We start from the raw sequence: 24,921 nt of genomic DNA, 5'->3' as shown, positions 1-24,921 counted from the left end.
AAATTTCTAGGGTATTTAGACTTGAAATCAAAGCTCTGAGGAATCGAAAAGCAGTTACCTCCTTTCCATGTCTCTCAGCATGGAAGTTCAGTAGAGACTAAATATCTGCTCCATTCTTTATTACTCTTTCAGACTCTCCTCAAGTCTACGTCCACTTCATTCAACTACGAGAAGGAAGAAGGAAGAAGGAAGAAGAAGACGATCATTCAGTCTTTGGTCGCTCAATGCCTTTGCTGTCTAGTTTAAAACTTGACGTAAAGTACTTAGGATAATTAATTAAAAGTCGTTAGAATTTTAATATTTGTTTTAGTGATTACCAGTCAAGTCCCCCAGTGTGATTTCCGTTTCTCGGCATACTCAATGGTCTGTGCATTGGTTTCCGATCATTTCCTCGTTTCTGCACGGAAATTTCTAGGGTGTTCAGACTTGAAATCAAATCTCTGAGGAATCAAAGAGCAGTTACCACCTTTCCATGTCTCTCTGCATGGAAGTTCAGTAGAGACCAAATATCTGCTCCATTCGTTATTACAGTGTGAATACTGTGACTCTTTCGGACTGTCCTCAAGTCTACGTCCTCTTCATTCAACAACAAGAAGGAAGAAAGAAGAAGAAGACGATCATGCAGTCTTTGGTCGCTCGATGCTTTTGTTGTCAAGTTTAAAGCTTAAAGTAAAGTACTTAGGATAATTAATTAAAACTCAGTTTAATATCTATTTTAGTGATTACCAGTTTGATCACTACATTGTTTTAGCTCCAACCCTCTTTTGAATATGGGTTACCGGATCCGATTACAAATACTTGAACTTGGCTACGAGTGTACGTTTCTCGATTACTACTGAAATATCGATTAGAAGTGCTAATGAATCAATATTAGTTCGATTACATTATTGTTCTAGCTCTAACCCTCATTTGGATATGTGTGACCGGATACGACTACGATATTTTTAAACTTTGGTCAACCTTGCCTTAATTTAGAAATTGAAGGGTTTAGTGGGTTAATTAATATTTATACGTATCGAGTGGTTTAACGCGTCAACTATTAGTTTAAGTGCTTATTATTATTAGTTTGATTACTATCTTATTTTTAGCTCTAACCATCTTTTGAATATGCTTTAACATGTATGATGGTTTAAACTTTAAACTTAGGGCTTGACTTTGTGTTTCAGTGACCTAGGTTTTTTTTTAGCCAAACATCTCAGTATCGAACGGTACTTATGGACGGCTCTATTTCTATCTCATACGAAAACATAAACGTTGTTTAATATGTTAATTAGAGACCAAGGAGTGTCTAGTACAAGTTTAGATTTAATTAAGTTTACATCTAAGATTGTTTACTTCTTTTGTGTTCAGTTTTTATAATTGGTTTTGACTTCTTTAAGCACTTGCTTGAGCTTAGTCTTACTAAACTCTTCTTTCTCTAGAATTTAAAACATTGACTGACTTTAGGAATTTGCTTTCTTCCTAGAAGCTTTAAGTTTTGGAATTAACTCTAAAAACTTTGACCTAATTAGCCTAATCAATTAGGGTTTTGAGATTTATCGTCTTGAATCATTCAAGTGCAAAGAAGAATTCAACATTGATTAAAATTCTATTTGAACCTTAGTTTATTCAAATTAATCTGGTTCAAGTTGCAACTCTTTCTTTGAGAAGTTGTGGTATGTTTATAAAATTGCACAATTGAGGGCTGATCCAATACAAAAGTCATTTGGTGTGAAACATACAAAACGCTATCTCATGTTTCGCACAAAAATGACTTTTCGTATTGGATCAGTCGTGTTGTGCAATAATGTGAACTTGTCCAATTTGTTGTTTAATTTATTTATTAAAAATATAAATTAAAACCCACATCTAATCACAAATGTAAATGTAAAAAAAAAAACATTTTTTTTTAAATTACTTAAAATAAAAATGGAAGAAATAAAATATATATAAAAAATTTCGGTATCGAATGAAATGGTGATAAAATTAAAATAAACGGGTGCAAATAACTCAGATGGATTTAAGTTCAAGATTTCCAAAGTGCCACTATAGCAACATGTGATTATATCAAGTTTAGTTTTATAGTACTTAACATGGTTAAACTAAATAAGTACGTTTACGATGGAGTTTATCTAGCCCGACTTTAATAATATGGGATTTTCTTCTTAATTAACCAGGTGAAGTTACACATTGAATAATAAGCTATTAATCAATAAATTTCAATTAATTACATTGGATTTTCAAAGTGATAGCCATGAAATCTCATGAAAAAATGTGTACCATATGGGGGTTTCCTAACTTAGGCTCAACTTTTTTGGTTGTGACACATGTGGCCAATACGGTTGATAGGTATTGAATTTCAGGGTGTCCACTTGAATCCATGTGATTCTCAGGCCCATAAGGCTTTTATGCTCAGAATAAGTGGGCTGTAAAGAAGACCCATCGGACTCGGATTACGTTTTCTGTGTCCGTTCGTCTTGCTTGCAGAAGAGGAGAGTCGCCATTATCTCTTGGTGCCAGTCCATGTCTCTGGCAAAACCCTGCTTAAACCTCAGGAACTACTGTCCCATTTGTTTAGCTGCAGTTGAGCTTTGATGGGTTTCGACTATTTTCGTCGTGAAAGCTAAACAGAGGGTTAGAGAAGTGATGGGTAGTTTTCTGCTCGTGCTACCTGGGTCCTGTACCCAGACTGCTTTTTCCGCAAATTCTCGAGTTCTGGCGACTGAGTTTTGCCGGCCTTTGAAGGCTTCAACTCTGAACAGGGTATTCTTTTTTTTATCAGTTTTTGTACTATGAGTTTATAGTGTCGATTTATTTACTATTTAATGACATAATCTTCCCTTAACAGTGCTCATTCCCAACCACATTTTTGGTCCCAGAAGTTTAGAGTGACTTTACTCGTTAGATATTGGATATATAACTTTAAAAGTAAATTGATCGTGTCCTTGAGATTGCTTTTATTTAGGCTTATGGATATTGGGTTGGCTATTGGGAATCTGAAGTGAGATTTGTAGAACGTCAAAGTTGCTCGAAATATCAGACACTGTAGTAGTTCCAAAAGTGTTGTGTCGTTTTAGAGCAAGACATTACATCTATGAAGTAAGGAAAGGAGAAAGAATAACTTGCCTATCCTGCATCCGTATTTAGTAAAGGGTTTCTGCTGAGCTCCATATAGAGAGAAATGAGCTTAAAAGTCCATTTTTCCTTTTTAAGGTGGCCTAAAATCTGGTTTTATAAGATGCAAGTATTGTGAAGAGGGGGTTAGGTTGATTTTCTGTTCTCCTATCAAGTAATGTGGCACTCGAATTGTCCAATTGAAGTTGGGACCTGAATAGCAGGTTGGATCAGATGGTTCGAGTTTTAGTGGAGGTCTCATTAGCATGAGAGTTAGTCTGTGATTGATGGTTGGTCTGGGTAATTTTACTGCGTCACTCTCTTTCCCATTTTCTATGATAAGGCAACCTAGTTGAAGAACTGTGTAATAAAGTTAGTCGAAAGGAGATAAAGATGTCTGATTTATGTTCTTATGGCCAGATTATCTTCTTCTTGCAGTTGATAGTAGTTTCTGGATCACATAAAGCATGCTTGACAATGCTATGGATCCATCTTTTGATGAAAGTCACTAAAACATACCGTGTAGAGTTTCAATTGACATGCATTACTAAAGTAATTTTTCTTTTATGTACAACATCCTGCTTTAAATGTTCATTGGATTTCATGTATTTCCTGGGTAGAACTTCAGTTAACACTCTCACGTATTACTCTTTATTCTCCTTTACTTTTGGCCAGAAAAGACTGTTTTTTGGGTCCCAAAGAACTTCAAAGGTCCTTTCTTTCTATGGCTTGACAACACCTCCTTACAAGCTAGTAAGTGGCATCTTAACTTTTTTTTGAGTGTATGCCTTATTCAGTTCACATAACTTTATAACCAAACTGTTGGATAGATATTTTGTTTTGAATCCACTAAATTTGAGGTGTGTTCGTGTTTGTGTTATACCTTTGTAGGATGCTTTAGAACCTTATATGAGTCAGAAGACACTTGAAATGCACTGGGGTAAACATCATCGAGGCTATGTGGATGGATTGAACAAACAGCTTGAGAATAACAACCCCTTGTATGGCTGCACATTGGAGGAACTCGTGAAAGTAACATATAACAATGGAAATCCTTTACAAGAATTCAATAATGCTGCACAGGTGAGCAGTTCTCTTAATAATTTAGCGATGACTTGTTTTTTCAGAGCATTTTAATTTTGAATAACTACCAACAGTTTAAGTTCTTTTGAACATTGATTTGGATCTTGAGACACAAAGATGCTTTCACACATTAGCTAGATGATTTTCTTAGCCCACTAAATGGTGGCCAACCTTACTGGGAAAATTGAAACTGCTAGTTAATGAATTTGTTTTGCAATGGAAGTTGCATGTCAAGCAGGCTTATGAAAGACCTCAATTTTGCTAGCCAAAAGGCTCAAAGATATGATATTTTCCAGATTAGTCTAGGTGTCTGGTCAGGACTAGGCAGAGCATTTGATCTGCTGAATGTCAACTGTCATAATTTATTGTTAGAAGGATATCTGTTTGTTGGCGTGAGATACTGAGGAGGACTTCTTCCAGATCCGTAAAAACAGAGGAAGTCCTCCGTAATAGCTTCAGAGATCCGAAATACCGGTTATTTTACCTGTAATCCTTGTATATAAATAGATGTATTTGTATGCGATAGATAAATAATAAAGAAAGACCTTACCAAGGTTTTACACTGTTTACCTGCCACTTGAGTAGCAAAAGATTTCATATCTGGTATGTTTTGAGTTGTGCATGAGTATAGACTTTCATGTGATGAGCTGCAGTAAGCTACACATATGGTAGGTGGCTTTGTGCTGTAATATGTTTGAACCTCTTGTTTCAGACTTAATACAGTTTTCACTGAAATGAATAATCGGCTTCAGCTAATTGATCAAGACACCGGTATTTTTTTTCTTTTTAGACTGCATTGTAATACCAGTTTTACATGGAATCTCTGTTTTTGTGGCACTTTTTTTTTTTTCTTTCATGGTTTAATTTTGGGGTTATAATATATGGTTTAGTTGAGGTCATATCAAGTTGTTATAATGATTTGCAGGTGTGGAACCATGACTTCTTTTGGGAATCCATGCAACCTGGAGGTGGTGGGGAGCCTTGGGGAGGTGTTCTTGAACAGATTGAGAAGGATTTTGGTTCATTTACAAACTTCAAAGAAGGATTTGGGGAGGCAGCTCTTTCACTATTTGGGTCTGGATGGGTCTGGCTTGTCTGTGAGTATTAACACCAAATTTGCTTCCACAGCATCATTATGACCTAGTTTTGACTCAATTAGCATCAAGCCTTTGTGGTAGTCTGCCACATTTGAGCTGTTTGTCATTCACTCATGGAAACACTTACAACTTTTATTTCTGTTTATTTCAGTGAAACCAGAAGAGAAAAGGCTTGCAGTGACTAAAACATCAAATGCAATTAATCCTCTTGTTTTCAGCGACATTGTATGTTGTATTATTTGCAGATCTGCTCCATATTATTTTCTTCCTATTATTAATTTTCCATGTTCTTTTTCCTCTCGATTTTGCATTCAAATACCCAAGTTGACATTCATTGCTTTTCTTTTGCAGCCCATTATTGGTCTAGACATGTGGGAGGTAAATACTAACATGACTTCCTTTTTCCTCTATAGTTTTCTTAACACATCCTTCTAGTTCCACAAGTACTGATGTCCTTTGCTTCTGAATGATGCAGCATTCCTATTACTACGATTACAAGGTAGTGATGCAATAGCAACAAAATTTTCTTTTTTGGATTGGAAAACCTTTTCCTTTACTCAAAAACTCTGAATTTTTTTAAGTACTAGTAGGACATGGTTTGAGTAGTGCCTGAGTTTCATTTGACTGCTTTTGATTTTCATGATACAAATAACAGGATGACAGAGGAAACTACATCAATGTATTCATGAACCACCTTGTGTCATGGCATTCGGCGACGGCACGCATGGCTCGGGCAGAGGCCTTTGTTAATCTAGGAGAGCCAAAGATTCCTGTGGCTTGAAAGATCTCTTGTAATTCTTCATCAGTTTTGATTTTTACTTTGATGAATCACTAACCCCTCTAATCATCTAAACTGTATTTGAATATCAGAGTAAAACTTTGAAGTCAGAGGGCTAGACTGTAGCTGTTATTTGCATCTTGCACTCTTCTTTTCATTTTCTCTCATGTTGATACTAACAGCTATTTCACAAAGAGAGCTCAGAGGTCAATGCTTGGGTATGTGATTTGTGCATGGTTAAGCATACTCCATTCTTCACCACAATTGCAATATCTAAAAAAAGACTTGAAGAAGACCGAGTGTAAAGAAAAAGTGAAAGCTGTTTACTGAATAATCACAATACTTAAAAAATAATTTTATTAAAATATTTAAAAATCTAATTATAAAATTTGAAATTTGGCTATTGCTTTGCTGGATATCTGTTGTGTATAAGATGGAATCAAGCGAGTTGATTTGTGGGTTTAGGCTCCTACTTATATAGCAAGTGATAGGATTAGGGTTGCTAATTCTCTCGAGTCCTGTATAGACATGAATGAGTGATCCCAGGCTTTTTTCATATTAAAAAGAGAGTAAGGGTGTGAATTTTACCTGATTATTTAATTTTTGTTTTATTATTTAAAAATAAATTTGGATAAAAAATTCTTACTCGATTAAGTAGTCGGAATTTTACCCAATTACTAATTTATTATCTAGTAATTAAAACATAAATAGGTAAGGGTTATTCTGTATCTGATTACTCAATGCTTGGACAATTCAATAATTCTTATTTCAGATTTTATATATATGATTTTTGTGACTTTTTTTAATATGATTTTTTATAATCTAAGTTGATTATTTTTTAGTATTTTTTTATTTTTTTATAAAATTATAAATAAGTTTTATTATTACGTATTTAAGATTTAAGGTTTAGGGTTTAAGGTTTAGAGTTCCAATGAGTTATAGAATACATAGAAAAATATAAAATTTGTTTTTTGTTTATATTTTTGATTCATGGCAAAAATAAAATAAAATAAAATTATTTCCTAGTGAAAGAGAGAGGGAAGGCCCTCTCCTCGTCTCCTTTAAAAGTGGCAACAAGCCCCCCTCCCCTTCTCTTTAGGACGTATAAATAAACAAGTAAAATATCTTTTTTGTCTCTACGCAAAAACTTCATCTACGACTAATATGTTTTTATATAATACATATTTTATACGTAATATTACATAGATAAGTATCAGATATTGTATGTAGACCCTTAAAATTAGATACACATTAATCAATATAATGGATGTATAGGATCATATTAACCCATCTTAATCTAAATAATTATTTCAAAAAATAAAAGAATGTACAATATATATCATTTATCATATCAATACTAGATGAGGGTTAATCCAATGTGAAACGCTATCTCAACTGTCTGATCAACGATTACTTCAACCATTGGATCATGATCAAACGGGTGAGATAGCTGTTTCACATAGCAAATTACTTTTTGTATTAGATCAATAGTGACATATGCTAACCCTAATAAGAGGTAGAGAGAGAAAAAGAAAAGAAAAAGGCATTAATAAGAGGAAGAGAAAAGAGGGAGAATGAAGAAAAGAAAATGCATTAATAAGAGGAAGAGAGAGAAGAGAGAGAAGGAAGAGAAGAAAAAGGCATTAGTTGGTGTGTCATGTTGGCCAATAATTCCACAATAAGATATTTCATGCATCATCCCTATCACGAAACAGAAAAAACCAGAGAGGGGAGAGAAAACAGGTACGATTCCCGGAGGCATCCTTTTGATGTCACTCTCTCTTTCTCTCCCTCTTCTTGTTCTTCTTCTCTCTCCTGTCCCTCGGAATCTCTCTTCTATTAGTCTTTTCCCGTGAACCCCTTCTCCTTTGTCTCTTCTCTCCCCTCTCTCTCTCTGCCTCTCCAACCACCCAGAAAGTTACCTTCCTTTACGCTTCAAACTGGAAACCAGCCGTCTACTTTCCGCAACAGATTCACCCATTACAATCTTTTCGATAGAACTTACGGTTTGTTGTCAAATATCTGTAACGGGTTCCTCCCTGCTTATCGATTTTCTTTACGAATCAGTGGGTCACCATCGTCACATGCTCGCTTTGAAATTAACATCACGTGTATGGATGAACCGTACGTGAACGTCGTCAGAATTCCGAATGGATCCTTTCATCTTCTGTTAAAATTTGTCACACAGTGACTTCACCGTTTTTGTTTTCCAGATTCTGTCACTGATTTAAAGCTCGAAACCTTCCATAGTACTTCCGTTCAAGTTGTTCTGCTCTATCTGCATGGTTGAAAAACAAAAAAATAGGGTAAGTCCCGTCTCCATAGAAAAATCAAAACGGACGAAGAAGGAAAACTTTTAACTGTACGAGACGATGGGTTTCACGTAGAGATTAAGCTGACTGTTCTGAATACTTGTTATATACGTTCTGATGACGACGAAGCTGGGAATTGATCATAAACTGCGGCTTCTTTCTCAAGAACCACACTGAAATCTCCGCTTTTTGACTTCCATGGATATTATTATTAATCAGACCGAGGCTTGGAGCATTTGATTGAAGAAGATGAAGAAGAAAGAGCTGGATTAGGTGAAGAAGGGCGCATCTGGATTACTAAATGAATAACAATTTGGAATAAGAAACAGAATAAAATAAGATTGAGATAAAAAAAAAAAGCAGCAAAAAGATTGAAAGAGATGGAAAATGGGAAGCCGAAAGAGAATAATAATAAAAGGGACGGGGAAGGGGGGTAGTTGTCTTATCTAGTGTCCTTACTGAGAGAGCCGGCAGGGAATCCCCCTCCAACCCTAAATGGGTCCCACATCAGCGACCCTGAAAATACCATGGGCCCACTCCGCGTCGGCGCCGCGGGAGACATGGAATCTTTACAAACCACAAGAGGTTTCTCAAGAAAACGACAATCCCACTAAATTCCCCCCCCCCTTTTTTTTATAATCTAATTAAAAAATGGTTATTCTAGATTAAAATTTTATAATATTTTTTTTTGAATTGGGTTTTTTATTTATGACAAAAACAAGCATAAGGGTAATATTTTATTTAAATTTAAATTTTTTTATTAATTAATATTTATTACATATATAGAAAATTAGGTTAAACTATATATTAGACTATAAAAATTTAGGGAAAGAAAATTAATTTTTTTAAAGAAGTGAATTATTAGATTATAATTAATTAAAACATTTATTAATATAGATATTTTAAAATTTAAACACTTATACATGACATATTTAAAAGAAATTTAGAATTTACATAAACCTAGAGTTTTTTAATTAAAAATTAAAATAAAATTAAAGAGATATTTATTATTTATAGATAAATAAAATTATTAAAGCTAATTTTTGACAAGTGAGACACATGAGGTGGTCCCTTAATCCCTTGATCTCCATGCCTGAATAAAATATAATATAATTTAACAAAAAGTTACTTAATTTTTTATTCAATATAATATTTAGGTTATCTCTCAATAGTCATCAAGGTCTTTTTCATGGACCTATAGAAGAAATTCCTGATTAGAATAAATAATAATATTCAATTACCAAGTGATTAAGATAATTTAAAACCACTATTCATTTAATTAATTAAGTAATTTTGAGTGGAAAATCGAACCATTTCCACGTTTCATCACGTCAGAAGATGTACCTAATTAAACTTTTAATTAAGAAATTTATTTTTTATAATTAAATAATGGGTTGAATAAGATCAAGATCCGGAGATTAGGCAGCAATTTGTTGAAGCTGGTGGAAAAATTATCATGTTTTATATTATATTAAGGATAATAAAATAATTTTAAGGTGTATAAATTAATGCCTACATTCAAAATTTTGCTTCTCTTAGTTCTTTTATGTTTTTGTCATTATAATATTTTTATATCCACTAACAACGGTTAGCTAATACAACCTAACAGACCGATCTGTTAGGTGCAGAAAGCTACCGCTTACAAGAGTGGCCGGAACCACTCTGACACCCAACCCTGCCATGGGATTCGAACGCGAGACGTGGCATGCCCAGCTCTGATACTATGATAGCAGCTAGTCAATACAACCGAACAGACCGATCTGTTAGGTGCGAAAAGCTACTGCCTACAAGAGTGGACGGAAACCACTTTGATATCCCTTTGATCTTCATTTATTTTTTATAATAATAATATAATATAATAATAAATAAATAATTTAACTGTAATTTTTCAAGATGGTTATATGGGCTCATAATTTATCTAAATTTAAAAAAAAAAAAAGATTATGACCCTGACATTATAACCATGCAAATAGCAAAACCCAATAATTGAGATAGAGACCAATCAAAGACACCAAGCCCCCATCTCCCTCCAATGTATTTAGATTCCTAAGATACTGACAACACGTCCAGATGGGCCCACCATGTGACAAACAGCACACCTGGACCCCACCCCAAAAGCACTTTTGGAGACACCCAATCACAGTGGGTCTTCAAGGTGTCTCATAATCTATTTTCTTAGAGGAGAATTACATTAAAATTACCCAACACATGAAACTAGGAAATAAATCCCAACATTTCTCTATTTCCTCTTCAACCTTGTTGATTAATTTACTTCACAAAATGGATCCTTTTGGTAATTTTCCACTTAATCGCGTCTTATTTTAATTGTATTGGATTTTGGTTGAACTAGCCGCCTCAACTCAGGTTAAATCGGAAATCCTACCGGTTTAGTTTCATAGCCGGTTCAGTTTAATAATATTGATTTTTTTTTAATAGGATCTATGAAAAAACTAAGGGCCATTAGGAACAAACCCAATTCGTTAGGTGAAGGGTCCATTATAAATCGTTACAGATACGGGAGCAGACCCGACATGTACCGGTTCCTGCAGGGTTGACATGATTTGAGTCGACTTGTGTCGGAGTTCAGATCATGACGACATGCACAGTGACACCTCCGAATGTCTTGGAGACAAAAAAACGCTGGAAATAGGACAAAAAAAGCGTTACCCAAACGATACCAGCCTTTTTATTTTGTGTAGTATCAGTGCTTGGTTACTTGGTGTTTCCGGTGCCGTCCGGTATTTGTGTATCGGCCGATACTAGGATTGATTAAAGTGTAACTGAAACTGGATTTTTAGGAACCTAATATTTTTATCATTCATCACCATTGCTCTTATGGGCCCTACACGTCGCTGGCGAATCAGCTCAGTCGGCCCCACCCCCTTTGCACTTCCTTCTCTCACTTTATTTCCTTTTTTTTTCTTTGTTATTAGAGAGAGAGAGAGAGAGAGAGAGAGAGAGAGAGAGAGAGAGAGAGAGAGAGAGAGAGAGAGAGAGAGAGAGAGAGAGAGAGAGAGAGAGAGAGATTTGACCTAGTTTTTTCTGAAGCCGAATTGGGTCGGAAATTTTAGCCACCCCAACTAAGCTTTGAAACTATAATTCGGCCTAATAAACCGAATTTTGGGAGAGGTAAGTCAAATTAAGGGTCTAAACCCTAGACCCTAAATACTTGAAAGTGTAATTTAAAGTGAATTTTTGTGTTAGTGTGCACAATAGAAAATGTAGTGGAAAATGGAGAATGAGTTTATTAATAAAATACTCTGATAGATTCAACCTTGTTAATAAAGTTTTATTTAATTTTTTAATTAATAAAGTTAAATAAATAATTTATTTTTTTAAAGCATAATATTAATTTAATTATATATATAAATAATATACCTAAACAAACATGTTTAATTTTACTTTTATAATGTCTAGATACTTAATCAAATTTTAATTTTTAAAATATCTAAATTATCTCTCTTAAATTAATTATTTAATATAGTACTAAAATCAAGAATATATATATATATCAATACATAAATAGGGTATTTTATTATATAAACATATTTTGATAGATTAAAATTTCATAAGATGGTTTTATTTAAATTTTTATTAATAAAACAAGATAGATTTTAGTTTAGTCTAATTTAATAAAATAATTACAAAGTAAAATAAAAATATTATTTTAATTAGTTATTAAAATAAAATACTTTAAAAAATTAATTTTATAATGTTTAGATACTTAATCAAATTCTTGTTTTTACAATATCTAAACTATCACTCTTAAATTATTAATATAATATAATATTAAACATCATGAATCCAGAAGAAGAGTCGTGGGTGAGGAGTACCGGGGGGAAGGTGTTTTACACTCGTTTTACGCTTGGATTTCACTTTCACTTTCACTTATTAGGCGTACACTAACGATTTTGGATAAGTGAAAATGAATTCGAATCTAATTTAAACTTACTTAGAGTGCACTAACCTGCCCTAATTTACTATAGCCAGGACTTGAGATGGATTTGATATTGAGTCAGATTTTGAAGCTTGCTCTTGAACCTTTTTCACAACCTTAATAATTTTTTATCTGGGTGTTCCACACTTTTTGTTCTACTCAGGCAGAGAGACGATCTTCTAAAAAACTGAGGGCTTTGCGGATTCTCCCTTATGATCTTCTGTTTGGCATGAGGTAGAGATGATAAATCTTCTTCATCTTGACATCTGTTTCTGACGATGTCAAGAGCTCTTGATACCAGAAAGATACCTCCATCTGAGCTATACAATGCTCAAAACTACCCTTCCCATCGTATTCTAGAACTAGGGGAAAGAAATTCGAGTTGTTGCTGGATGTCCTGGAACTTGAATTTCTTTTGAGCTCAGTTGCGAAAGATGCAAAGGAGAAACATTCTAGTTGTTCTACAGAAAAATTCGGATGTTTGGATGAAAGAGCCAATCAAAACAAATTCAAAACAGGCAAGTCGAGAGTCAACTCGATCCTGTATTTGGTCGAGTTGAACGTGGGTGAAGGCTGGCTGCTGATAAGATCGAATCGAATCGACCTGCAATGGAGTCGACTCAACTGTGGTCCCTTCTTGTTCAGATTGCAGAAAAAACGGAACTGAAAAACCCTCGGAAACTTCCTTCTTGACTCAAATGGAAGCTACAGCGACGAAGAACTTTGTTGCCCCGGTCGACTCAACTGTGGTATCCCTGCTTGTGCAGATTGCAGAAAAAAACGAAACTGAAAAACACTCGGAAACTTCCTTCTCGACTCAAATGGAAGCTACAGCAACGAAGACCTCTGTCACCCCGGTCGATTCAACTGTGCTATCCCTGCTTGTGCAGATTACAGAAAAAACACGAAACTGAAAAAACCCTTGGAAACTTCCTTCTCGATTCAAATGAAAGCTACATCACCGAAGATTAGACTTCAAAAGCGCAAATGAAAACAGCCTTTGTCGTCCCGCTCTGATACAAGATGTTGGAGAAAAATAAAAGATAAAGAGCATTGAAGGGGAAAAAGAGAAGACGATTTTCAGAATTTGAGCAAACCTTCGCTCTCCATTATCTCTATTATAAATCAAACTGGCGTGGTACGATCATTTATAGGAAACGAATACCTGTATAAGAGTAGGAAAGAAATCGAAATTAAACTGAGCTCGGATCATAAATCCTCTCCGCCACATCGTACGATGCAGGCTAGGAAAGCATTCTCGTCTGCACTTCCACTCCATGCATGACTCAAAACTCGTATTTTTTCTGAAGCTTTTCAAAGTTCTTCATCCAACATACTTGTAATTTCTGTAATTATCTTCGAGTAAGATTGCTTTTAAGGATGTTCTGAGGCCAGCTTTATATCTCAGCAAAAGACCCAGAAGAACAGGCAACCCCGATTGCCTCTTATACTCAGGCACTGCTCATCAAACCTTGAGTCATGATCGAAAGGGCATGCCAAGTTCTTCTATATTGAACAAAAATTAAATTACAGATAAAAAATTGTAATGTAAAAAATAACCAAAATACCCCTGAACTGGTATTTTAACAAAGGAAAAAGTGTTTGATGTGCAATTGTCATTATGCATCAAAAGGTTTTGCACAATGTTGCTTTTCCAACACTTTGACGTTTACCTAACCTCTCTATACTTTGGGTTAGATGTCAAAGACTGGCCTCCCTCCCCTCTTGCACTCACTCTCCTCACATGAAGCTGACAGTTTTGGAAGCAAAAGGGAAGGAAGAGAATACAAGCAATTTCCAGGAAGCCACACTAATGGTCACTCTCTCAGAAGACTATAGTCAAGTAGTCAAGTGCTTGTTAATATGATCATCAATTTGATTATTTATTCATTAAACATAGGTTCTTGTCACCCTCTCTGCAAATCAGATGGGGAGGGACAAGAGTGGTTTTCACAAGAAACCCATGAAAAATGTGTCTTAGTTGCAACTAATATCTTCTTCCGTATTCTTTTGTAGGTTAGTTTGTCACGAGTGACACGACGAGAAACGTGTTTTCCTTATGTTACTCGTGGGATTTTGGCGAGAACGAACTGTTCTTGCCAAATACGAATCTCGACTCGCTCTCTCTCCCTCCCTCTTTCCTCACATTAGTAGGTTTATGTCAATGTTGTTGAGGGAGAATGTGAATGGTGATATCATGTACTTTTGGCATTATAGTGTCTTTTTGTTTTTCTATCTAGTTTAGAAAGGAAATTCCCTTGAGCCATTTGCTTGAGAGATACAAGCAATTTTGGTAATCCATACAAACTTCAAAATAAAATATGGTCAAAAAAATAATTTCCCTCACATACTACCAGTTGAGCATTGTCCCTGTTAGTATTGAATTCCTTTTTGTCTCTTTTATTGATTGCATTTGTTTTTTCCCCCTTTTGTACTGTTCAATAGTTCTTTCATTTCTGCAATTCAAGTACACAATGCAAACCAGCAGCTCATAATGAGGAGAGAAGAGGAAGAGTACTCCTTCCAAAGGGTCTCATTCATCTCTGCAAGTTTTCCTTCCTCATTTTTCTCTCTGAAAAATATTATATATCATTCTCCCTGTTAGATTACTCATGTTGTTGTTCATTGTGCTAATCTGTCATCAAATAGAAGGAAACTTATGCTGTAAACTGCAGCCACTGTACCATGCACAATTCTTTATTTGGGAAATGGCTAGAATGACTGACCAAAGCTCTCTAGTTGTGGACAAGGTTCCTGATACTGTCTTTTGTTTTCATACAAATGAGGAGAATTGATAAAGACATAATGCACATTCTCCCTTCTCTTTTCTCTCTTTTTAACCAAATTCAATTTGATTAATGCTGCAGTAGTAGCTCTGGTGATCATCCTGTGCTGTGAGTAAGAATTTGAGGCATTGAGAATATGCCTTTCCATCAACAATGGAGGCCTCCCCCAGTGGATGTGACACCTCTCTTCAAGCCCTTAGCCTGAAATGCACCCCTCTGATGCTCCCAACTGTTAAATCCATGGTCCTATTTTCCAATACCCAACAAAAAGCCATTGCCACTAAGTACAAAACTGGGTTTTAATTAAATGATACTAGGAAGGACACTCACCATGGAACAACTGTGAGATGCCCTTTGTTGGTCCCACCCCCATGAGATGACAGTCAGAGAGCAAGAAAGCCAAAAAAATAAATTAATATGGAATTTTGACAGGTGCATTTGGTAGCCGCAAACCAACAAACGGTTGATCTGCAGGAGGTCTGGGTGCAGAGCTCTCTGGGGGACTCCTGTGAATGGTGTGGATCGAACCGGGATAAGGGAGGTGGCCTCAGAATCCCCATATGGGTGCATCTTTCCGTATCATTGTCCTCATCTTCTCCGAGCAAATTCCAACTAAAAATAATTAACACTGTCGCATTGTGAGGGAGGAGGAGGGTGGAGGACAGCAGATACGGAGGTACAATTTCCTTGGGAATTTCCCGTACAAATCTAAAAATCAAAAGGAATGTCTTAGCATTATTTATTGAATTCGTTTACTGGTAAAGCTTGCCAGATCAAATTGTTTAATGGGAACATGAGCAATGGTTTGGAATCGCTTCCGAAGGACTGAAATGCCCAGAATTTAACTGGGTTTGTATGAGTCTCTGGTCTTCCTCCAAATATTATAAGCCTCCATGACCATCCTTGACTGCTGAAACTGAGACGTTTGACCCCATTTATTCAGGTAGCTCAACATCTAACCAGAAAACCTTCTTCCATGGAAACATCGACCCGCATAGACCAGAGCTTCGCATATATACTCTCTTCTTCGGAGTAATTAAAAGAGGAAAACAAAACAAGACAGAAAACCCGTCTAATGAGGTTCAGCTGCGTCTGAACCCTGAAAATAAAAAAAATAAAAAATAAATCCTTTTTTTTCTTCTGCCTGAAAGCTGATACCAAGTTATTCAGAGGGAAGGTGAAGATACACCTCAAGTGTCTGTATATTGTCGAGGTAGAGGAAACGCCAAGCGCCTCCCATGTTCCGCTGAGAGGTGGCTTGGCATTAAATAATTCAGTTGCAGATTTGCTATTTTTAGCAAGAAGTTAACCAGAGGAGACTTTAGGTAGAAATTTGAGAGAAAGGTGAGGATTCTTTCAGTAAAGCCGACTTTGCGCTTTGCCGTCGTTTTTGAAACTTGGAATGGAGTTGCGTTAGGGTTCTCAAGTCTTCGTGTTGGAAAGGCTGTTGTGTTGTCATCTGTTGGTATCGAGTTCGGGTCTTCAGCTACCAAGTAGCATCTCCCCCTGGACTATTCTCAGAAAAGCACAACCGAAAAACGAAAAATCTTAAACACCCATTTTAATTTACAGTAGAAAAATTAGTTTTAGTTTTTTTTTTTCCTTCTCTTTTTATCTCGTTCTGGGTTTTTAGTTTTCTTCAGAAACAATACGGAAATTCAGCTTCATCTCTACCTTTCCTGCTCTTCATACGTGGACTTCAATCAAATTAGATCTCCTGTTTCCGCCTAGAAATCCTCAGAAACTATCGATTAAGTTCATAAATAACCAAGAGTGGTAAAATCATAGACCAGTAGCCCAGAAAAAAACCAGTCTGCCGTATACTGTAACTCGTAAAGTCTCTGCTCTGAAACTAGACACAGAAGATTATTTCTCTGGGATTTAATCATTTAACTTTTTCTTTTTTCTGGGTTGATCAGTACTCCGTTACGGATCAAGAAAAGAGACCCTACGAGAGATATCGATCGAAATGTTGAAACCGATAATCATGTCTGAACATAACGAAGGGACCACAGCCGAAATATTATTAAAAAAATTATAAAATCATACCCTACGTGTCACGATCGATCGAGAATCTCCCCTTCCACAGGAAATGTGAAAACCAGTATAATTACCGATCGATCCGATACGGTGGGCGCTGGAGTATCGGGTCGCAGTAAAATCTGAAAAAGAAAACTGATTATTTTGCTGCTTCTGTAACTAAATTGCAGAAAACCAAAAAAAGAGAAAAAGAGAAAGGAAAGGAAGAAAGTTGGTAAATGATTTTGCTGAGGTGGGCATGAAAGGGATGAAAGGAAGTTTGTCTGGACATGCCGATAAGATACGATATTAGAGAAGGAGATGGGGAGAGGGTAAGACCTACAGGTCGGTGGCCCCAATCCATGGCCGAGTAACGACACCGTAGCCTGAGTGAGAGGAGCAGGAACAGTAACACCTCTCTCAATTAATATTTTCGCGTTGGAGCCTATTTTATTTGTGGTGGCGAAGGTTGAGAGAGCGATTTTAGGGAAAAACTGTAGCAGCAAGGCAGAGTGTTTGTTATGACAGGGATATATGAGAGAGAAATCGGGGAACTGAAGGGATTCCCACTACGATTTCGATAAAGCTACAAGGTAGGGAGAGAGAGAGAGAGAAGACGGGTGAGGAAGAAGATGGCAAAAAGAGTGAAAACAAGTATTTGGATTGGTTTGCAACTTCGGGTTTTCCTTTTCTTTGCTTTGTTTTTGTGCGTTGCTTTGTTTTTTCTCTAATCTTCAAGCTTTCCAGGTGAAACTGTAGCTCAGATTTTTCTCTTTTGTTCTCCTACTTTTATTTGCTAGTGGAGTTTGGAGGCTTCCGGGAAGTATAAGGGAGGAGATGCATAGCATGTACTGAGAGTTTGAATTTTTGTCCTTCTGTTTCGTTTTCGATTCTTTCTCTCTCTCTCTCTCTTTCTCTCCCTCTTTTTTTTTTCTCGTTCCTCTTTTGGGGGCGCCGGAGAGAGGGGATTACAGCCTGAGATTTCATGTAATTTGGTCCGGAGAATTTTGGGAAAGTTTAGATTGGATTAGTCCGTCCCTGAGAAAGAAACAACAGAAGAAGAGAGGAAATTCAATTTGAAAAGATGGCTGCAGCATCGTCGTCCACGCCATTTTTTGGAATCAGAGAAGAAGATCAGCAGATAAAACAACAGCAACAGCAGCAGCAGCAACAACAGCAGCAATCGTCGGCCTCCACTCCCACTTCGTCTGCAACTCCGTCGACAGCACCGCCGCAGAAGAAGAAGAGGAATCTCCCTGGAACACCAAGCAAGTAGCTATTATCTGCATCCATATATAAGACATGCATACCCAATTACTTTAACATATTTCTTCCCTCTTCCTCATTCACTCGAAACCCTAATCGTTTCTCGATTATTTACTCCATCAATTCCCGAATTTTATTCATTCTCTCTTCCTTCCTTGCATGCCGCTTCTTTTCCTACAGATCCAGATGCAGAAGTCATTGCACTGTCTCCCAAGACCCTGATGGCCACCAACAGGTTCATATGCGAAGTCTGCAATAAGGGGTTCCAGAGGGAGCAGAACCTGCAGCTCCACAGGAGGGGTCACAACCTGCCATGGAAGCTGAAACAGAAGACCACTAAGGAGGTCCGGCGGAGGGTTTACTTGTGCCCGGAGCCCACCTGCGTCCATCACGATCCTTCCAGAGCCCTCGGAGACCTCACCGGCATTAAGAAGCATTTCTGCAGAAAGCACGGCGAGAAGAAATGGAAGTGCGATAAGTGCTCCAAAAGATATGCAGTGCAGTCGGATTGGAAAGCTCATTCAAAGACCTGTGGTACCAGAGAATACAGATGCGACTGCGGTACCCTTTTCTCCAGGTAATTATAATCGCGCAGGAAGCCGCAGACGAGCTAGCCATTAAACGAAGATTAATGAAGAATTCAATAATGGGAGTTTTCAATTTTTCTCGTTTCAGGCTTTTTGATTGCTTTCTCGGTAGGTTTGTTAGAGTTAGATTGCTCTAGTGACAGGAGGAAGAAAAGATCAGTCGTTCCATTTTTTTTCAAGATTTGAGTGATTTTGAACCGGAAATTTGAGATTTTCTTATTCTTCTGTTTTCTTTTGTTCTTGTTCTTGTTCTCTCTCGCTGTTTTTGTTGTTTTCGTCGCTGCTGCTGAGTTTTGAGGATCGACAAGTACGTGTAAGGGGCAAGGCAGAAGAACTGCTCCCACGTGAATTATCTCTGCAACTGCCATGGTCATAGAGATTTAAAATACAACAGAGTCATCTTTCTTTCTCCTCGGAACCACCGCCCTTTTCCCTTCTCCCACCTTTCCTATTCACGTGCTGCCATGTAACGAGGTCGACCAGGTTTGTTCTCTTCTGGGTTGGCTACTTCTGTTCAGGCCTCTAGTCCGTGCAGGTTCCTCTTCCGCGAAAGCTTTCACATTATCAGGCGGATCTATACCCAGATGCTCTCTTTCCCTCTTTTTCCTCTCTCCCTCTCTGCGATGCATTGGTTGCGTAATAAAGAGCTCAGAAAGGTTTCTTTGCTTCTCCATTGATGAATTCGCGCTACTTGGGGAGATAGATAGTTTCTGGGTTTTGGAAAAAAACAGTCCAACCCAGGAAGAGCATTAATTGAACGAGGAGATCTACGAATGGGACTCTGATTGATGAATTTGATGCTCGCAGCGGAAATTCTCGCATGGGGAAAGAAAAGCTCCTGGTTTGGGGGGCATTAATTGAAGCTCGACCACTGGAAATGGACTTCTTCATCAATTACTTTCATGTTTCCTGCAAATATTCCTCCACCGCATTAATGGAGAACCCAGCTCTAAAATCGGGCTTTCTTGGTTGATTGAATCATCGCTTTCAGCGCGAAAATTCCCCATCCCATCTCACTCCTTTCTTTCCCCTTTCCTTTTTCTGAGGGCAGCCGCGCGACTCCCTGCAACTTTCTTCTTTCTATTTGCGGTTCTTCTCTGGGTTGAAGCAAATTACTGGCGTTTCTCCTTGCTTTCGGTGACGTCAAGCGAATTCCTGGCTATTTACCTTTCCCCTCTCTTTTACAGAATTCTCGCAGCGGTCTAATCACGAATTCTAGAACTGGGTTTGCTCCGCAGATGCTTTTCAGATGTTCTTCTCAATTGTTCTGTCACTTCGTCCCTCGATAACGTCATGCACCTGGATTTCTTTCGAGGCGGAAAGCTTGCTTCAAACATACCTTCTTTGCTTAATCTGGAATTTGAGTAAATCCTACCGGTCTTATTATGTTTATGTTTAGAAAAGTGAAGAAGACCATGATTCGCTTTCTTTTCAGCAACTTCAGTTAACATCTCAGATAACAAAATTCTGAAGTGCATTAACATGTTCAAATCTTTCTGAACTTGTGCAGGAGGGATAGCTTCATCACTCACAGGGCCTTCTGTGATGCACTGGCTCAGGAGAGTGCAAGGCTTCCCACTGGCCTCAACACCATGGGAAGCCATTTGTACGGAAGCAGCAGCATGGGCTTGGGGCTCTCTCAAGTGGGTTCACAGATATCCTCGTTACAAGACCGGAGCCACCCCTCCAGCGATCTCCTCCGCCTCGGCGGCGCCGGCGGTTCCCAATTCGATCATCTCATCCCTGGCTCAAACCCCTCTCCCTTCCGTCCGCCGCCGAACCCATCCTCCGCCTTCTACCTCCCCACTTCCAACAATGACTTCCACGAGGAGCAATCCCACCATGGATTAATGCAAAACAAACCGTTCCATGGCCTGATGCAGCTTCCTGATCTTCAGAACAACACCAACACTTTGGCCGCCGCGGCGGCTAATATCTTCAACCTGAGCTTCTTCTCCAACAGCAGTAGTACCAGCAGCAGCAATAATGCTGCCGGCAACAACGGCAACAACCATCTCCCCTCGTCTGGGCTACTGATTCCTGAACAGTTCAGCAACGCGAATGGTGGAGGAGAAGGCTCGAGTCTGTTCGCGGGAAACATCATGGGTGATCACATGGGACCGGGGGTCTCGTCTCTTTACAGCTCTTCTGTACAGAACGAGTCTGTTCTCCCTCAGATGTCTGCAACTGCGCTGCTTCAGAAAGCCGCTCAAATGGGTGCAACCACAAGCAGCAACAGTGCCTCCTTGCTGAGAGGCTTCGGCGGCGGCTCCTCATCCAGTGGAACCAAACCCGACAGAGCACACCTGTCGTCGTCCAGTTTCCGAGCCAGCTTCGGAGGAGGCGGCGGGGGCAGTGGCGGTGGCGTCGAGGGGGACACCATGAGATCACAGATGGAAAACGAAACCCATCTTCAGGACCTCATGAACTCGCTGGCGAACGGAGGGTCCAACATCTTCGGAGGCAGCTCGGGAGGGATGTCCACCTTCGGAGGAAACTGCTCCAGCGGTGGCCATGAACAAGAACCCGCGTTCGGCACCTTCAACGCAGGTCGACGACCTTCAGTCGAGCAACAGCACCAGAATTTGTGTAACATGGACGAAACGAAGCTGCACCAGAATCTTACCGTGGGCATCGGAGGCTCAGATAGACTAACCAGAGACTTCTTAGGCGTGGGCGGCATGGTGAGAAGCATGGGGGGAGGGATTTCTCAGAGAGAACAACATCACGGCCTAGACATCGGCTCCCTCGATTCAGAAATGAAATCCGCATCAGGAGGCAGCCGAGCTTTCTGTGGGAGTCTACAATGAGAGAGAGAGAGAGAGAGAGAGAACTCGAAACGCGGAGAAAAACAAAGAGAGATGATCCTTAGGTATGTAAACTCAACTCGAAGAATTCGTTGAAGAAAGCTGATCAGCTGTGTTGTTTATTGTTTAATAATTAGTGTCGTAGGATGAGGATCTCATACATATATTTTTCTTCTTCTCAAGGCCTTCCACCTCTTTGATCTTTTTTCTTGTTTTTTTCTTTCATCTTCATCTTCTGTACTTTTGTAGTTTCTTCTGAAAGTGAGAGCTCATGAACTGAAAATACTGAAAATGTACCCAGTAGTACTACTCTCTTCTTCTTCCTTTCTCCTTTCTTTTCTCCTGTTTTCTTTCCTGCCCAGAAACTCAGAAACTGTGGAAACAAGAAATATTCCTTGCTTTACACTGTGCAAGAGGGAAAACCCCACCCAGAACAACCCATGAACCCAGAAAGCCAGACAGGGCCATACATGCCCACAATGAGTGTAACAGAGAAGACAGAACTGAACGAATCACTGCAAATCACTTCTTTTCTTCTCCACACTCGATGACCTCTTGAAAGGGAGAAAAAGAAAGGGAGAGAATTTTAATTTTCAGATCGAGGCAGCTCATGAAGCTGCCTTCCATCTTGTCTGCATGAAAGGGAATTTCCAGTCATTTATCATTGTATGTGGATGCACTCATTTAGATGAAGAAAGCAGATGGGAAGCTTTATGTTGACATTCCATGGAAAGCTTCCCACCATTTTTTCTCCCTGACTAAACTCTCTCTTCATCATCTTGCTGCTCTTTCGTATGCTTTCAATTACAGAGGCCAACATACGCTGGAGAGTCCCTTCACCCCTGGCTTAGGGTAGGAAACATATTGAGTGGATTTTTTTGTCTTTTTTTTATTTTTTATTTTTTCTCTTTGACCATCATTTCTTCTCTGATTTTAATTTTTTCTTTTTTTCTTTTTAATTATTTAGGTGCCCTAATTTTCAGAAAATCCACGTTCACGTGAAAAATAGTATGATTCGTCCTCGTCGTTTCTCTCGGCTTCTTTGCCTGTTATCCTCATGGCGCCATGTATGCCCATGCATGTAAACTGACCGGCATATATTATCATACGTACCCCAAGCATGCATGTCCGCCATGGAACTCCTGGGATTGCCTGTTAATTGTTTATCAAAACTAATCCCATCTTCTCAAGCGTTCTTGTGTTCTGAATCCACCTTGTAGCTTACGCTGACCAAACAGTTTTTTTTAATCAAAACTTGAGAGTTAAAGGATCAGGTGGAGAAACTCATGGAAGAGTTTATTAGTGATTTGCAGACGTGATCAACTGAGCGGTTTGTTTTTAGCTTTGTCTTAATGGGTTTGGCTTGTCTGTTTCAAGAATTTATGGGTTGAACGAGTTCTGCTTTCTGGGTTTGAGGTGCTGCTGCCTTCTGCTTCAATGGTGGAGAGAAATCCAAATGGAGTTCCCAGAACCCCCATTAAGATTAATCGGAAAATGAAATTAACGGAGACTTCTTCTTCTGGCAATTGTTTCTGTAACCGCGGCACCGGTGGTTGCAGAGGAGGGGGGGCGGGCCTTTCGTTTCTCCAGGGATGAATCTCTGAGCTTCGTCTCCTTACATGGTCTGAGGTTGCAGAAATGGCAAAGCAGACAAACAACCGACTGCTCTGTCAAGTCTCCGAGAGTTGTCTGTCTTGGTTACATTGTCTAGTCGTCTCTCTTGCTTTTCTCTTATCTTTTCAAGTGTCAGACTCGAGCTCGCTGGAGTCTCCTCTGCATGATGGGTTTTTTGAAGCTCTTCTTCTGGTAAAGAAGCAGCTGAGTGATGTTTCTGCGTAGTAAAAGAGAGAATCACAGGTGAAGAAAAGTACCTGTATGAGATGGAATCAGGTTGGTTATCTACACACACTATAGGGTTCTAATGGTGAGGAGTATCCTTTTTTTAAGGGTTCAAGAGAGAAAATGATACTCATTTAAATTCATCTTGTCTAGAGTCATTTAGGGCGAATCATTTAGGGCTGGTTTGAAACCAGAAGAAAAGAAAAGAAAAGGAAAGAGAGTTATTTTCTGTTGTTTGACAGCAGAGAATCATTTAAAGAAAAGAAATAAGAGAGAAAATCGCTCTCTTAGTTAATAATTTTTTCTCTCAAAATGATGAGATTTGGGGAGAAAAAAAAAGAGAAATTATATTTCTCTTCCATTTTCTTTCTTATTTTCCATGAGCATCCAAACAAGAGAAAATGAACTTTTTTTATTTTCTTTTCTCTCCGCTTCCTGTGTTCCAAACATAGCCATAATTGAGGTTTAGGAGTTTTGGTGTATTTGGATTATTTACTTAAGTGGATCCCATTGGTCTTATGTATTAGATTTCACAATGTTAACAAAACAGACAGTTTTGTGTGGTTCATCATCCAATGAAGCTTTCTGGGGTAATCAAAACCCACTAATTAGGCAAGGGTTACTCAAATTTGACTTGAACTCAATACTATCAAAAGGATTGAACAAAGAAAACCATATACCTAGCAAAAACTAGAAGGGGAAGGAGAAATTCAATTATATGTGTTATATTTAGAAACCGACCTTAATTTTATAATTTTTCTCGACTCAATTATACTTAAATTGGTGAGCTTGTTTCCTTAACAATATCTTATGTGAAAAAAAATCTACATAAACCATTTATATAACAAATAAAGAGGAAGAAGAAGCCTTCCCTATTCATAATTGTAATTAACGTTGAATTAAAATAAATCATTCGACTTCTAGAAACCAGACAATACTTAAAAAGTTTATAAATTTATTTAAAAAGACAGGGAAGTGCCTCCCCTTACCTATCAAAGAGAGAGATTAGCATTAAATATGGTACAAATCTCACAACTTGCACTGTATTTTTACATATCTATCTATCTATCTATCTATATATGTGTGTGTGCGTGTGTAAATAAAGTTAAGAATGAGTAACACCTTCAAAAGCCTCTACAGAAAAAATGCTTCATACTTAGGAAAAATTATTTAATTATGATGTGATAGACCATGTGATATGTCTAGAATTTGATTTTATTTTTTGCTTTTATTGGAAGCAAAGGGAGAGGGGAGGGACCCTCACAAACACATATGGAGGAAGAACAGAAGGTCGTCGAAACATTAGCTTCTCACTTA

The 24,921-nt window shown here is 38.0% G+C and overlaps 2 protein-coding genes across 2 annotated transcripts; both read left to right on the top strand.

Annotated features, from left to right (window-relative positions):
- Positions 1–2,486: 2,486 nt before the first annotated feature.
- LOC137944305 (superoxide dismutase [Fe] 3, chloroplastic) lies at positions 2,487–6,189 on the top strand. The gene is made up of 8 exons (XM_068789953.1): positions 2,487–2,742; positions 3,769–3,846; positions 3,985–4,176; positions 5,102–5,273; positions 5,425–5,498; positions 5,625–5,651; positions 5,749–5,772; positions 5,929–6,189. The coding sequence occupies exons 1-8, from the start codon at positions 2,626–2,628 to the stop codon at positions 6,052–6,054; spliced, it is 810 nt and encodes a 269-aa protein (XP_068646054.1). The 5' UTR covers positions 2,487–2,625; the 3' UTR covers positions 6,055–6,189.
- Positions 6,190–17,918: 11,729 nt separating this feature from the next.
- On the top strand, positions 17,919–22,465 carry LOC137944977 (protein indeterminate-domain 5, chloroplastic-like). The gene is made up of 3 exons (XM_068790812.1): positions 17,919–18,373; positions 18,552–18,948; positions 20,469–22,465. Exons 1-3 carry the CDS (start codon positions 18,190–18,192, stop codon positions 21,766–21,768), a joined length of 1,881 nt encoding a protein of 626 aa, XP_068646913.1. The 5' UTR covers positions 17,919–18,189; the 3' UTR covers positions 21,769–22,465.
- Positions 22,466–24,921: the final 2,456 nt, after the last annotated feature.

This window comes from Aristolochia californica, unplaced genomic scaffold (assembly GCF_029961685.1).
Source record: "Aristolochia californica isolate CCGP_79_NKW_82.1479 unplaced genomic scaffold, dmAriCali1.0.hap1 SCAF_11, whole genome shotgun sequence".
NCBI classification, from domain to species: domain Eukaryota; kingdom Viridiplantae; phylum Streptophyta; class Magnoliopsida; order Piperales; family Aristolochiaceae; genus Aristolochia; species Aristolochia californica.
Note: the sequence above shows the minus strand (reverse complement) of the source record. Positions and strands in the feature narration are given on the sequence as shown.